Consider the following 15,072-nt stretch of genomic DNA (forward strand, 5'->3'; position numbering starts at 1 on the left):
TTAACCACGTAGAAAACCCCACTCGAAAGAGGCCCCACACTACCAACTCACGAGGGAGGGAGGGAGGGAGGGCAAATCGCTTCCGCACAAAGAGGAAGAGGAGAGGCGGGACAGCGGCATATAAGCCCTCCTAGACGCCCGCCTCCTCTCCCAACCAGATTAGCAGATTAACCCCTAACTGCCCACACAAAACGGGTGCCAGTGGGAAAACCAGACTAAGGGGGATAAGAAAAAGGGGGGGGGGGACCACCAGTCCCTGCCCACCCTCCCTAAGCTGTCGGGTGGCCACCATATGGCGGAAAATTCAAGATAACTTGATGAATAAAGGCAACAAGTATAAATGTGTGGCTGACAGGAAACGTATGAAAGGTCTGGACCTAAGAGTGGGTGATTCTGTGTGGTTGTCCACAAGAAATAATAAGTTGAAGATACCTTCTTGGCAGTTGGGTCCAAGATTTATTGGTCCATATAAGATGATTATTAATCCTGTAGCTTTTTGTCTTGAACTCCCTCAGGTCCTGAAAATTCATAATGTGTTTTATAAATCTTTGTTGAAGAGATATATGGAACCCTTGGAGCCGTCTTCCTAGCTACCTGCTCCTGTCATGGTGGCCTCTCGAGATCTCTTAAGTATCTTGTTAACTGGAAGGGTTATGGACCAGAGTAGAGGATGTGGGTACCAGCATCCAACGTGAATGCCAGTCGTTTGGTGAAAGCTTTTCACAGGTATTACCCGGATAAGGTCGGTCCTGGGTGTCTGGAGGTCACTCGTAGAAAGGAGGGTACTGTCACGGACATTCCCCCGACAGGTGGCAGCAGATCGGTGTGACTGGCAATGCGTGGTTTGATCTGACATGTTTTCCGTTTGGATCAAATGACGTCTGTGTTGTTTCTGGTGCTTGCCTCACCTTCTTCCCCCAGGTGTGGCTATTAGGGTAATTTAACCTTCTCTATTTATAGTTGCTTCTCCCACAATGCTGTGCGGTTTATAGCTTCTGTTTGGACCTTTGGATAGATTGTGTTTGTATCTCAGCTGAGTTCCTGGTGCTTCCATTGCTCCTTTGAAGTTAAGTCTTCCCTTTACCTTTTGCATTTTGTTTGGGTTCTGTGTTTTCCTATTGTTTGTATTAGACCTGAAGGAGACTCCTGTCCGTCCTTCCTGAATATACTCCTGTGGTCATACAGTTGCTGGATATCCTTCTGTGGTGGTGGTCATACAGATGATGGATATCCTCCTGTGGTGGCTGTCATACAGAGTGTAAATATCCTCCTGTGGTCATAGAGATGCAAGATATCCTCCTGTGGTGGTGCTCATAAAGAGGCTGGATATCCTCCTGAGGTGGCAATCATGCAGATGCTGGATATCCTCCTGTGGTCATACATTTGCTGGATATCCTCCTGTGATGTGGTCGAACAGTTACTGGATATCCTCCTGTGGTGGCTGTCATACAGAGTGTAAATATCCTCCTGTGGTCATAGAGATGCAAGATATCCTCCTGTGGTGGTGCTCATAAAGAGGCTGGATATCCTCCTGAGGTGGCAATCATGCAGATGCTGGATATCCTCCTGTGGTCGAACAGTTACTGGATATCCTCCTGTGATGGTGGTCGAACAGTTACTGGATATTCTCCTGTGGTCATACAGAGGCAGGATATCCTCTTGTGGTGGTGGACATACAGATGATGACCTCCACATACACACTGCTCCAGAACCCAATAAAGAAATAAATATAATGTGAATATCTACATTCCTCAGCAGCAGAAACCGCAGAGAAATCAGGACCTGAAAGTCTCCTTCCTGCTTCATTATTCCTCTGGTAAAACAGAAAACGTGCCGAGAAGTGAATCCGCCAGAGTTTGTCCTCCTTCTGCACTTCAAATAATTCTACTCCTAGTTTCTTCATGATGGCGAATCTACATATCATATCAACCCCTCTCTGTATAACACTGATATATCTCCACCTCTCTGTATAACACGGATATATCTCCACCTCTCTGTATAACACGGATATATCTCCACCTCTCTGTATAACACGGATATATCTCCACCTCTCTGTATAACACTGATATATCTCCACCTCTCTGTATAACACTGATATATCTCCACCTCTCTGTATAACACGGATATATCTCCACCTCTCTGTATAACACGGTTATATCTCCACCTCTCTGTATAACACTGATATATCTCCACCTCTCTGTATAACACTGATATATCTCCACCTCTCTGTATAACACGGATATATCTCCACCTCTCTGTATAACACTGATATATCTCCACCTCTCTGTATAACACTGTTATATCTCCACCTCTCTGTATAACACGGATATATCTCCACCTCTCTGTATAACACGGATATATCTCCACCTGTCTGTATAACACTGATATATCTCCACCTCTCTGTATAACACTGATATATCTCCACCTCTCTGTATAACACTGATATATCTCCACCTCTCTGTATAACACTGATATATCTCCACCTCTCTGTATAACACTGATATATCTCCACCTCTCTGGATAACACTGATATCTCCACCTCTCTGTATAACACTGATATATCTCCACCTCTCTGTATAACACGGTTATATCTCCACCTCTCTGTATAACACTGATATATCTCCACCTCTCTGTATAACACGGATATATCTCCACCTCTCTGTATAACACTGATATATCTCCACCTCTCTGTATAACACTGATATATCTCCACCTCTCTGTATAACACGGATACATCTCCACCTCTCTGTATAACACTGATATATCTCCACCTCTCTGTATAACACTGTTATATCTCCACCTCTCTGTATAACACTGATATATCTCCACCTCTCTGTATAACACGGTTATATCTCCATCTCTCTGTATAACACTGTTATATCTCCACCTCTCTGTATAACACTGATATATCTCCACCTCTCTGTATAACACTGATATATCTCCACCTCTCTGTATAACACGGATATATCTCCACCTCTCTGTATAACACTGATATATCTCCACCTCTCTGTATAACACTGTTATATCTCCACCTCTCTGTATAACACTGATATATCTCCACCTCTCTGTATAACACGGATATATCTACACCTCTCTGTATAACACTGATATATTTCCACCTCTCTGTATAACACGGATATATCTCCACCTCTCTGTATAACACTGATATATCTCCACCTCTCTGTATAACACGGATATATCTCCACCTCTCTGTATAACACTGATATATCTCCACCTCTCTGTATAACACTGTTATATCTCCACCTCTCTGTATAACACTGATATATCTCCACCTCTCTGTATAACACGGATATATCTCCACCTCTCTGTATAACACTGTTATATCTCCACCTCTCTGTATAACACGGATATATCTCCACCTCTCTGTATAACACTGATATATCTCCACCTCTCTGTATAACACTGATATATCTCCACCTCTCTGTATAACACGGATATATCTCCACCTCTCTGTATAACACGGATATATCTCCACCTCTCTGTATAACACGGATATATCTCCACCTCTCTGTATAACACTGATATATCTCCACCTCTCTGTATAACACTGTTATATCTCCACCTCTCTGTATAACACTGATATATCTCCACCTCTCTGTATAACACTGTTATATCTCCACCTCTCTGTATAACACGGATATATCTCCACCTCTCTGTATAACACGGATATATCTCCACCTCTCTGTATAACACTGATATATCTCCACCTCTCTGTATAACACTGATATATCTCCACCTCTCTGTATAACACGGATATATCTCCACCTCTCTGTATAACACGGATATATCTCCACCTCTCTGTATAACACTGTTATATCTCCACCTCTCTGTATAACACGGATATATCTCCACCTCTCTGTATAACACTGATATATCTCCACCTCTCTGTATAACACTGTTATATCTCCACCTGTCTGTATAACACTGATATCTCCACCTCTCTGTATAACACTGATATATCTCCACCTCTCTGTATAACACTGATATATCTCCACCTCTCTGTATAACACTGATATATCTCCACCTCTCTGTATAACACTGATATATCTCCACCTCTCTGTATAACACGGATACATCTCCACCTCTCTGTATAACACTGTTATATCTCCACCTCTCTGTATAACACGGATATATCTCCACCTCTCTGTATAACACTGATATATCTCCACCTCTCTGTATAACACTGATATATCTCCACCTCCCTGTATAACACGGATATATCTCCACCTCTCTGTATAACACGGATATATCTCCACCTCTCTGTATAACACGGATATATCTCCACCTCTCTGTATAACACTGATACATCTCCACCTCTCTGTATAACACTGATATATCTCCACCTCTCTGTATAACACGGATACATCTCCACCTCTCTGTATAACACTGTTATATCTCCACCTCTCTGTATAACACGGATATATCTCCACCTCTCTGTATAACACTGATATATCTCCACCTCTCTGTATAACACGGATATATCTCCACCTCTCTGTATAACACGGATATATCTCCACCTCTCTGTATAACACTGATATATCTCCACCTCTCTGTATAACACGGATATATCTCCACCTCTCTGTATAACACTGATATATCTCCACCTCTCTGTATAACACTGATATATCTCCACCTCTCTGTATAACACTGATATATCTCCACCTCTCTGTATAACACGGATATATCTCCACCTCTCTGTATAACACGGATATATCTCCACCTCTCTGTATAACACGGATATATCTCCACCTCTCTGTATAACACGGATATATATCCACCTGTCTGTATAACACGGATATATCTCCACCTGTCTGTATAACACGGATATATCTCCACCTCTCTGTATAACACTGATATATCTCCACCTGTCTGTATAACACTGATATATCTCCACCTGTCTGTATAACACGGATATATCTCCACCTCTCTGTATAACACTGTTATATCTCCACCTCTCTGTATAACACTGATATATCTCCACCTCTCTGTATAACACTGATATATCTCCACCTCTCTGTATAACACGGATATATATCTCCACCTCTCTGTATAACACTGTTATATCTCCACCTCTCTGTATAACACGGATATATCTCCACCTCTCTGTATAACACTGTTATATCTCCACCTCTCTGTATAACACTGATATATCTCCACCGCTCTGTATAACACTGTTATATCTCCACCTCTCTGTATAACACTGATATATCTCCACCTCTCTGTATAACACTGTTATATCTCCACCTCTCTGTATAACACTGATATATCTCCACCTATCTGTATAACACGGATATATCTCCACCTCTCTGTATAACACGGATATATCTCCACCTCTCTGTATAACACGGATATATCTCCACCTCTCTGTATAACACGGATATATCTCCACCTCTCTGTATAACACTGATATATCTCCACCTCTCTGTATAACACTGATATCTCCACCTCTCTGTATAACACTGATATATCTCCACCTCTCTGTATAACACTGATATATCTCCACCTCTCTGTATAACACTGATATCTCCACCTCTCTGTATAACACTGATATATCTCCACCTGTCTGTATAACACTGATATATCTCCACCTGTCTGTATAACACTGATATATCTCCACCTCTCTGTATAACACTGATATATCTCCACCTCTCTGTATAACACTGATATCTCCACCTCTCTGTATAACACTGATATCTCCACCTCTCTGTATAACACTGATATATCTCCACCTGTCTGTATAACACTGATATATCTCCACCTCTCTGTATAACACTGATATCTCCTCCTCTCTGTATAACACTGATATATCTCCACCTCTCTGTATAACACGGATATATCTCCACCTCTCTGTATAACACTGATATATCTCCACCTCTCTGTATAACACTGTTATATCTCCACCTGTCTGTATAACACTGATATATCTCCACCTCTCTGTATAACACGGATATATCTCCACCTCTCTGTATAACACGGATATATCTCCACCTCTCTGTATAACACGGATATATCTCCACCTGTCTGTATAACACTGATATATCTCCACCTGTCTGTATAACACGGATATATCTCCACCTCTCTGTATAACACTGTTATATCTCCACCTCTCTGTATAACACTGTTATATCTCCACCTCTCTGTATAACACGGATATATCTCCACCTCTCTGTATAACACGGATATATCTGCACCTCTCTGTATAACACGGATATATCTCCACCTCTCTGTATAACACTGATATATCTCCACCTCTCTGTATAACACTGATATATCTCCACCTCTCTGTATAACACGGATATATCTCCACCTCTCTGTATAACACTGTTATATCTCCACCTCTCTGTATAACACTGATATATCTCCACCTCTCTGTATAACACTGTTATATCTCCACCTCTCTGTATAACACGGATATATCTCCACCTCTCTGTATAACACGGATATATCTCCACCCATCTTTGCACTTTGGAACCATTATTTCTATGTAATGATGAAAGAAACGGTATGCACTTACCATGGCTTGTGTTGCATTGTCAGCCTGACCTAGAAGAAAAGTACAGAAAGATGTGAATAATTAGATCACTTCCATCATCACAAACCACAGTCCGGAGGTCATAATGATACAACCACAGTCCACTGCTGAGGTCATAATGATAGAACCACAGTCCACTGCTGAGGTCATAATGATAGAACCACAGTCCACTGCTGAGGTCATAATGATACAACCACAGTCCACTGCTGAGGTCATAATGATAGAAACCACAGTCCACTGCTGAGGTCATAATGATAGAACCACAGTCCACTGCTGAGGTCATAATGATACAACCACAGTCCACTGCTGAGGTCATAATGATAGAACCACAGTCCACTGCTGAGGTCATAATGATACAACCACAGTCCACTGCTGAGGTCATAATGATAGAACCACAGTCCACTGCTGAGGTCATAATGATACAACCACAGTCCACTGCTGAGGTCATAATGATACAACCACAGTCCACTGCTGAGGTCATAATGATAGAACCACAGTCCACTGCTGAGGTCATAATGATACAACCACAGTCCACTGCTGAGGTCATAATGATAGAACCACAGTCCACTGCTGAGGTCATAATGATACAACCACAGTCCACTGCTGAGGTCATAATGATACAACCACAGTCCACTGCTGAGGTCATAATGATAGAACCACAGTCCACTGCTGAGGTCATAATGATACAACCACAGTGCACTGCTGAGGTCATAATGATAGAAACCACAGTCCACTGCTGAGGTCATAATGATAGAATCACAGTCCACTGCTGAGGTCATAATGATAGAACCACAGTCCACTGCTGAGGTCATAATGATACAACCACAGTCCACTGCTGAGGTCATAATGATAGAACCACAGTCCACTGCTGAGGTCATAATGATACAACCACAGTCCACTGCTGAGGTCATAATGATAAACCACAGTCCACTGCTGAGGTCATAATGATAGAACCACAGTCCACTGCTGAGGTCATAATGATAGAAACCACAGTCCACTGCTGAGGTCATAATGATACAACCACAGTCCACTGCTGAGGTCATAATGATAGAAACCACAGTCCACCTGCTGAGGTCATAATGATACAACCACAGTCCACCGCTGAGGTCATAATGATAGAACTACAGTCCACTGCTGAGGTCATAATGATAGAACCACAGTCCACTGCTGAGGTCATAATGATAGAACCACAGTCCACTGCTGAGGTCATAATGATAGAACCACAGTCCACTGCTGAGGTCATAATGATAGAACCACAGTGCACTGCTGAGGTCATAATGATACAACTACAGTCCACTGCTGAGGTCATAATGATACAACCACAGTCCACTGCTGAGGTCATAATGATACAACCACAGTCCACAGCTGAGGTCATAATGATAGAACCTACAGTCCACTGCTGAGGTCATAATGATAGAACCACAGTCCACTGCTGAGGTCATAATGATAGAACCACAGTCCACTGCTGAGGTCATAATGATAGAACCACAGTCCACTGCTGAGGTCATAATGATAGAAACCACAGTCCACTGCTGAGGTCATAATGATAGAACCACAGTCCACTGCTGAGGTCATAATGATAGAACCACAGTCCACTGCTGAGGTCATAATGATAGAAACCACAGTCCACTGCTGAGGTCATAATGATAGAAACCACAGTCCACTGCTGAGGTCATAATGATAGAACCACAGTGCACTGCTGAGGTCATAATGATAGAACCACAGTCCACTGCTGAGGTCATAATGATACAACCACAGTCCACTGCTGAGGTCATAATGATACAACCACAGTCCACTGCTGAGGTCATAATGATACAACCACAGTCCACTGCTGAGGTCATAATGATACAACCACAGTCCACTGCTGAGGTCATAATGATACAACCACAGTCCACTGCTGAGGTCATAATGATACAACCACAGTCCACTGCTGAGGTCAGAAAATGTAGTTACACCGAGGCGTGAGGACTAGATGATATGTAACGTGGTTTTGCGGACACAGTGCCCTCTTGTCTTGTTGCGGTTGTAGCTGAGCCGACACTGTTTACTGGTCACTCGGTTACTTTAGGATTTCTAGTTGCTAATCTTGGATCTTTTTTAGTCATTATCTCTACCTCTAGTTATTTTTTCTGATATTTATATATTGTTTTTTTTACTTCTAGGCTTATTCAATTCTTATTGTTTTTTACACTGTGCAATTTTGTTAATTTTGGATTTATTTCCTGGATTTACTTCTGGTTTTGATATTTGCCCGATTGGTTATAATTACCAAGCCTGAGGAAGGAGGTATACCACTGCTGCAACGGGCGGCCCATTCATAGACATTTTTAATAAAGTCTCTGATGCAGCGTTTTGTTTTTCCCGTCCTCTCCTCGAGCAAATCCCACTCCTGTCCATGGCTCTTGTCTGGTATTGCATTCATTCCTATTAACCCTGGGTTCAGACCTGAGCGTTCCGAAAGGAGCGCTCTGTATGCGAGATTGTACCAGCGTTTACAATCGCGCATACAGAGATAGGCGAACACACATTGTCGCGCGTTCCCGAATATCTATGTACGGGAACGCGCGACAAACGCCCCAAAAAAAGCTCAAGAACTTGTTTGAGCGTCGGGCGTTTTACAGCGCGATCGTACGGGCTGTAAAACGCCCAGGTGAGAACCATTCCCATAGGGCAGCATTGGTTTCTCCTTGTTGAGCGTTTTACAGCGCGTAGGAACTCACTGTAAAACGCTCAGGTGTGAACTTGGGGTAAAGGAAGCTGTAATACAAGACAGACCTAAAAATCTCTGGTGTCTCCAGTCCTGATGGCCACATACCTCGCCTGAGGCTCTAGAAGGCCTTTAGTACCTTTTCTTAGTTTTGCCCTGCTTTAGTCAAGTTACCCTTCTGTATAGAATGGTACTGGCATAACAGGAATACCCACCATACCAGCGGATGCCCCTGTATCGGGGGCAGGTAAGGCCATCAATTGCACAGCCAAAGCTGGTTTAGGAGGGGTTGTTAGGTACAAATCTGCTGTGCCCTGTGACGTTGGCATTGTACAGGCCCTGAATGCCAGCGGAACATTTATGTGTCTAGTTACAGCTAACGCCATCTTGCTTGCATCAGGTTGATACTATAATGGTAGGTTACACCTTACAAACATGTCATTGGTGGATTGGAACTACTGGACGGACGGCCACCCAGGAGAGGCGTGTGCTGCTAGTTAACCTAAATGGCCTCATGGTTCACAAAGGACTTGAACCAACTTGAACTCCTGGTCTAATTCGTGCCATTGTGGGACGCTAAATGTCTGTGTATTGAAAAGGGTTGTGACATTGTGTGTTTAAATGGTGATGTCTGTTCTGTTGTCCCCACATGTGTATTGGTGATTTCCCTCTGTCTTGGGAGATAATTGGATTATTCCTCGGGTGTCTCCAGGGCAGAGAGGAGAAAACCATAATGCATTGTGGGGATGTATTGTCTCTGTAGTGCTGCATGTCTGTCCTGTGTCACAGTCTCCATTCTGGGCCCCTAGGGGCGTGTCCTCCAGATGGGGACCTGCATAACAATGGCCGGGTAGCCCTCAATAAAGCATTCCCTGTTTGACTTTCAAGATGGAGCTTGGTCTCGTTTATGGAGGGATTTATTATTGGGACAGCGCTTCCGTATATTGCTAGCTGTGGAAGGAGTTCAACTGAATTGCTGATCGGGAGTTGCCACGTTCATATGCGCCATTCGGGGGTTTGATGATCGGCTGGATTAAAAACTGCATTCCTGGAGAAAGGGGCTTATTCACTAACCAGCGGCGTCATCTACCTGGCGGTGAGTGTCGTAATAATTGGTGGCAAGCAACGGGATGAATCCCACCGCCCAGAAGGCCAGCTACAAATCCCAGGGTGGAAATGCAGTATGAGGAATTAAGGCTTGCTACCCGTAAAGATATATTGGAACGCAGAGGACGATCAGCGAGTAATCTCAAGAAGAGAGAGATTATTTCTATATTATTGGAGATGGATGCAGCACAGGGAACGGAGAGAGCTAATGGGCCTGGCATACTGGATTTAACACCCGAGGAGGTACAATTTAACCGGGCAGTCCAGATAAGGCTGGCACACCTTGGCCCTAACCCTGCAGCAGATATTGTGGTCCAGGTGCAAGCAGCAGTAGCAGCACAACAGACGCTCCAGGGAAGAGGGGCTGCAGCAGCAGAGGTACCCCATAATAACAATGGAAGGAGAAAGGTACCTTTTGCTGCATTTAGACATTATGTGGAAACGGAGGGAGAGATTGACGGGTTCCTTGCCGATTTTGAAAGGCAGTGTGCCTTACACCAGGTACCCGCAGAGGAATGGGTGACTATCCTCTCTGGGAAATTATCCGGTAGGGCCAGTGAGGCTTTTCGGGTCATCCCAGAGGAGGAAATTGCAAGTTACCGGGCAGTAAAAGATGCCCTTTTGGCCAGATACGCTGTCACCCCTGAGGCGTACCGGCGGCGATTCCGGGACATTAACAAGCAGGCTGGCGATTCTTATGTGGAGTGGGCATGCAGGGTACACCGCACCGCAGCCCACTGGATGGCAGGGTGCCAAGCGGTAACTGGGGAAGAGGTGCTGCAAGTATTTTTGTTGGAGCACTGCTTTGATCGGTTACCTGCAGGAGTCAGAGAGTGGGTTAGGGACCGCAAACCCGCTACCTTACCTGAAGCTGCTCGTCTGGCCGATGAATACACAGATGCACGAAGGCTAGACCAGACAGCAGCCAAGGTCCCTACCCGAGTGGAGTACAAACCGGCAGCACCTCCAACCACTACTGTGTATCACCCCCCAGCGCAACGCACCCCCACAATACCACCAGCGAACAATTATGTTCAGCCAGCTCGGTTCAACGCCCGGGATTACTCTCCGCCTATCCGGTGCTATGGGTGCAAACAGTTGGGGCACAAGAGACCGGAGTGCCCATTGAACAATACCAACCCAGCGCAGTCGTGGAGAAAACCAGCCGGCGGAAATCAGCAGCCACCCCAGCCTTCCGCTCACTGTCTGGAGCAGGAGGAATTTTGGGGTATACTACATGAGGCGGATCCAGTACAAGCAGCCCAGCAGGATAACCGGCAGCAGCACAGGCAGACCGTTAGACTAAATGGCAAAGTGGTCACTGGTCTGAGAGACACCGGGGCTACTATGACCCTGCTCCAAAAGAACCTTGTTTCGGAACACCAACACACTGAAAATACTGTGGCAGTGAGGGTAGCAGGAGGCGCCGTGTTCCGTCTACCTGTTGCCCGGGTTCATTTGGATTGGGGAGTGGGCTCTGGACATGTGAATGTGGGGGTTATGAAAGACTTGCCTGCTGATGTCTTGCTCGGGAATGACCTGGCCCCTTTGGTTTCTGCTTATGCTCCAATGGGACCTGCTGATGTCCACCCAGTGACTACCCGGGCCCAGATCCGTGTTGCTGGAACCAGCCCACCTGCCGCCGAGACCCAGGTAAGACCCGATTCCCCAATTGATAACCTAGGACAGACCTTTGCTAGCTGGGACTCCCCAGAGGAGTTTGGGAGGGAAACTCAGGCAGATCCGACTCTCCAGAAGTATAGAGACAGAGCAGATACTGGAGAGGAAGGAGTAGATGGGGAGCGGTATGAATGGGTGGGGGACAGGTTATATAGGATCCCTAAACCGACCGAGAAAAGTGTTGCCCATCCGCCGAATCGACAGCTGGTGGTGCTCGCAAAATACCGGCAGGAGATTCTGCGGATAGGGCATGACGTTCCATTAGCCGGACATCTAGGGTCCCGCCGCACAGCCTATAGGATCATGCAGAACTTCTTTTGGCCAAATTTTAATCAGGCTGTGCGGATACATTGTAGTACGTGTGACACTTGTCAACGGGTAGGAAAGCGGGGGGACCACCCAAGAGCTAGGCTTATGTCTATGCCTATCATTGGGGAGCCCTTTGCCCGCATAGCCGTTGACATTGTGGGTCCACTGGCCAGGGCTAGTCCATCCGGTAAGAAGTATATTCTCACCGTAGTGGACTATGCCACTCGCTATCCAGAGGCAGTAGCGCTGTCTAATATAGAGGCAGAGACAGTTGCCGATGCCCTGGTTAGGATTTTTACTAGGGTCGGGTTCCCTAAGGAGATTCTCCCTGACCAGGGAACCCAATTTACCGCTGTGCTCACCCAGCAACTGTGGAGGGTGTGCGGCATTAAACCGATACTTGGTTCCCCGTACCATCCACAGACTAACGGCCTCTGCGAGCGATTTAATGGCACCCTCAAACAGATGTTGAGGACCTTTTCTGACACTTGCAGAGACTGGGAGCGATTCCTGCCTCACCTGTTGTTTTCTTACAGAGAGGTTCCCCAGGAATCTACTGGGTTCTCCCCCTTTGAGTTGCTCTATGGGAGGAGGGTCCGCGGACCCCTAGATCTCATTAGAGGCCACTGGGAGGGGGAGACAGAGCAGGAAGGGACCCCCATAGTACCGTATGTCCTGGAACTCCGGGACCGCATGGAGAAACTGTCCCTGATGGTAAGAGAGAATCTCCAGGTGGCCCAGGGGAGACAGAAGAGATGGTACGATCGGGGTGCCCGGCAGCGAGTCTTCCAGGTTGGACAGAAAGTGCTAGTGCTCAAACCTGTGAAGGCGAACAAGATGCAAGCATCTTGGCAGGGCCCGTATAAGGTGGTAGCTCAGGTGTGTGATACTACCTACCTTATAGCCAGCTGTGCAGATGAAAGGATCCAGCGATCCTTTCATGTGAACATGCTAAAGGAGTATCAGGAGAGACCGGAGGATGTCGCGGCAGTATGTGCCCCTGCTGCAGACGATACAGAGAGTTTACCCTTACCCGATTTGTTAGAGAGGGACTCCCAGACTGACCTTACTAGTCTTGTACAGCTAGGGGATAGATTAAGCCCCACAGAGAAGGGACAGGCAAGGCAGCTTCTGTGGGAGAAGCAGGCGACGTTCTCCCAAGAGCCTGGCTACACTACCCCAGCTGTACATAAGGTAGAGACCCCTGGACAGAACCCTCTGCGACAGCCCCCGTACCGTATCCCTGAAGCAGTCCGAGAAGGAATGCGGAAGGAGATACAGGAGATGACCTAGCTTGGGGTCATCGAACACTCCGATAGCCCTTGGGCTTCGCCTGTAGTCCTGGTGCCTAAGAAAGATGGGACCACCCGGTTCTGTGTAGACTACAGGCGGCTCAACGAGCGGACCACCACTGACGCCTACCCGATGCCCCGGGTAGACGAATTATTAGATCGTATTGCCAGGGGACGCTATCTGACCACCATAGACCTGTGTAAAGGTTATTGGCAGATCCCCCTGGCCGAGGATGCTATCCCCAAGTCGGCCTTCATCACCCCATTTGGCTTGTACCAATTTAAGGTCAAGCCATTTGGGATGAAGAATGCCCCGGCTACCTTTCAGCGTATGGTGGATAGACTTCTCTATGGATTCCAGGAATTTGCTTGTGCATACCAGGATGACATTGCGATCTACAGTGGGTCCTGGGAGGAACACCTAGTACATGTAGGGGTAGTTTTGGACAAAATTCGGGCTGCTGGCCTGACATTGAAGCCAGAGAAGTGCCATCTAGGCATGGCTGAAGTGCAATACCTGGGTCACAGAGTGGGGTGTGGGAGCCAGAGACCAGAGCCGGCTAAGATAGAGGCAGTAGCTAACTGGCCCACACCTATCACTAAGACCCAGGTGTTAGCCTTTTTAGGGACAGCCGGGTATTACAGACGCTTTGTCCCAGACTACAGCACTATTGCTAAGCCCCTGACTGACCTGACCAAGAAAAACCTCCCTAAGCAGGTCCTGTGGTCTCCGGCTTGTGAAGCTGCGTTTCAAGCACTCAAACAGGCTCTTGTAAATGCCCTTGTCCTGGCTGCCCCAGTCCCTAACAAACGTTTTCTCGTCCATACAGATGCTTCCATGTATGGACTGGGGGCTGTGCTGAGCCAGGTCGGGGAAGATGGAGGAGAGCACCCTGTCGCATATCTCAGTAGAAAGCTGTTACCCTGAGAAGTGAGTTATGCGGCAGTGGAGAAGGAATGCTTGGCCCAATGCTGGGCATTGAAAAAGTTAAGCCCTTATTTGTATGGACAGGAATTTTCCCTTGTGACGGACCACAATCCCCTTGTCTGGCTTAACCGGGTCTTAGGAGACAATGGGAGACTGCTGCGGTGGAGTTTAGCTTTACAACCGTATAACTTCACCATCAGCTACCGACCCGGTAAGCAGAATGGGAATGCAGATGGATTGTCCCGGCAAACCGACGTTCTTGCTACTTCCTAGTCCGGTCATCCCCAAGTTGACCCGCTAAAGGGTCAAGCCGGGTCTGCCGGAGTGTCCCACAAGGGGGGAGCCGTGTGACAGATCCATCTGTATAGACCTATATTGCTGGTTCGTCTGTTTGCCCTCATTTCGCTGGATTTCCTGTCCGTATGCCCCTGTTCGTGTGTTTCCCCACATACCGATTGGAACTACTGAACGGCTGGCCACCCAGGAGAGGCGTGTG

The 15,072-nt window shown here is 46.4% G+C and overlaps 2 protein-coding genes across 4 annotated transcripts in view; both read right to left on the reverse strand.

Annotated features, from left to right (window-relative positions):
• The window catches only part of LOC122928918 (carcinoembryonic antigen-related cell adhesion molecule 2-like), a 109,027-nt gene that overhangs the window by 7,158 nt on the left and 86,797 nt on the right, over nucleotides 1-15,072 (reverse strand). For both annotated transcript variants that reach the window (XM_044282235.1, XM_044282237.1), the window contains one exon: nucleotides 6,536-6,564. In XM_044282235.1, coding sequence (XP_044138170.1) covers nucleotides 6,536-6,564 — 29 coding nt within the window. The remainder of the gene's footprint in view (nucleotides 1-6,535; nucleotides 6,565-15,072) is intronic.
• On the reverse strand, nucleotides 1,475-6,524 carry LOC122928919. Of its 2 annotated transcripts, none has more exons than XM_044282238.1 (2): nucleotides 5,722-6,524; nucleotides 1,475-5,439 (listed from the first exon to the last, which is right to left on the reverse strand). In XM_044282238.1, exon 2 carries the CDS (start codon nucleotides 4,327-4,329, stop codon nucleotides 3,340-3,342), a length of 990 nt encoding a protein of 329 aa, XP_044138173.1. In that variant the 5' UTR covers nucleotides 4,330-5,439; nucleotides 5,722-6,524; the 3' UTR covers nucleotides 1,475-3,339. The 2 variants fall into 2 exon arrangements, 1 of the variants encoding a protein (XP_044138173.1); XR_006387937.1 differs by having other exon boundaries at nucleotides 2,351-2,367; nucleotides 2,540-6,524.

The sequence above is a fragment of the Bufo gargarizans genome, chromosome 2 (genome assembly GCF_014858855.1).
Source record: "Bufo gargarizans isolate SCDJY-AF-19 chromosome 2, ASM1485885v1, whole genome shotgun sequence".
NCBI lineage: Eukaryota > Metazoa > Chordata > Amphibia > Anura > Bufonidae > Bufo > Bufo gargarizans.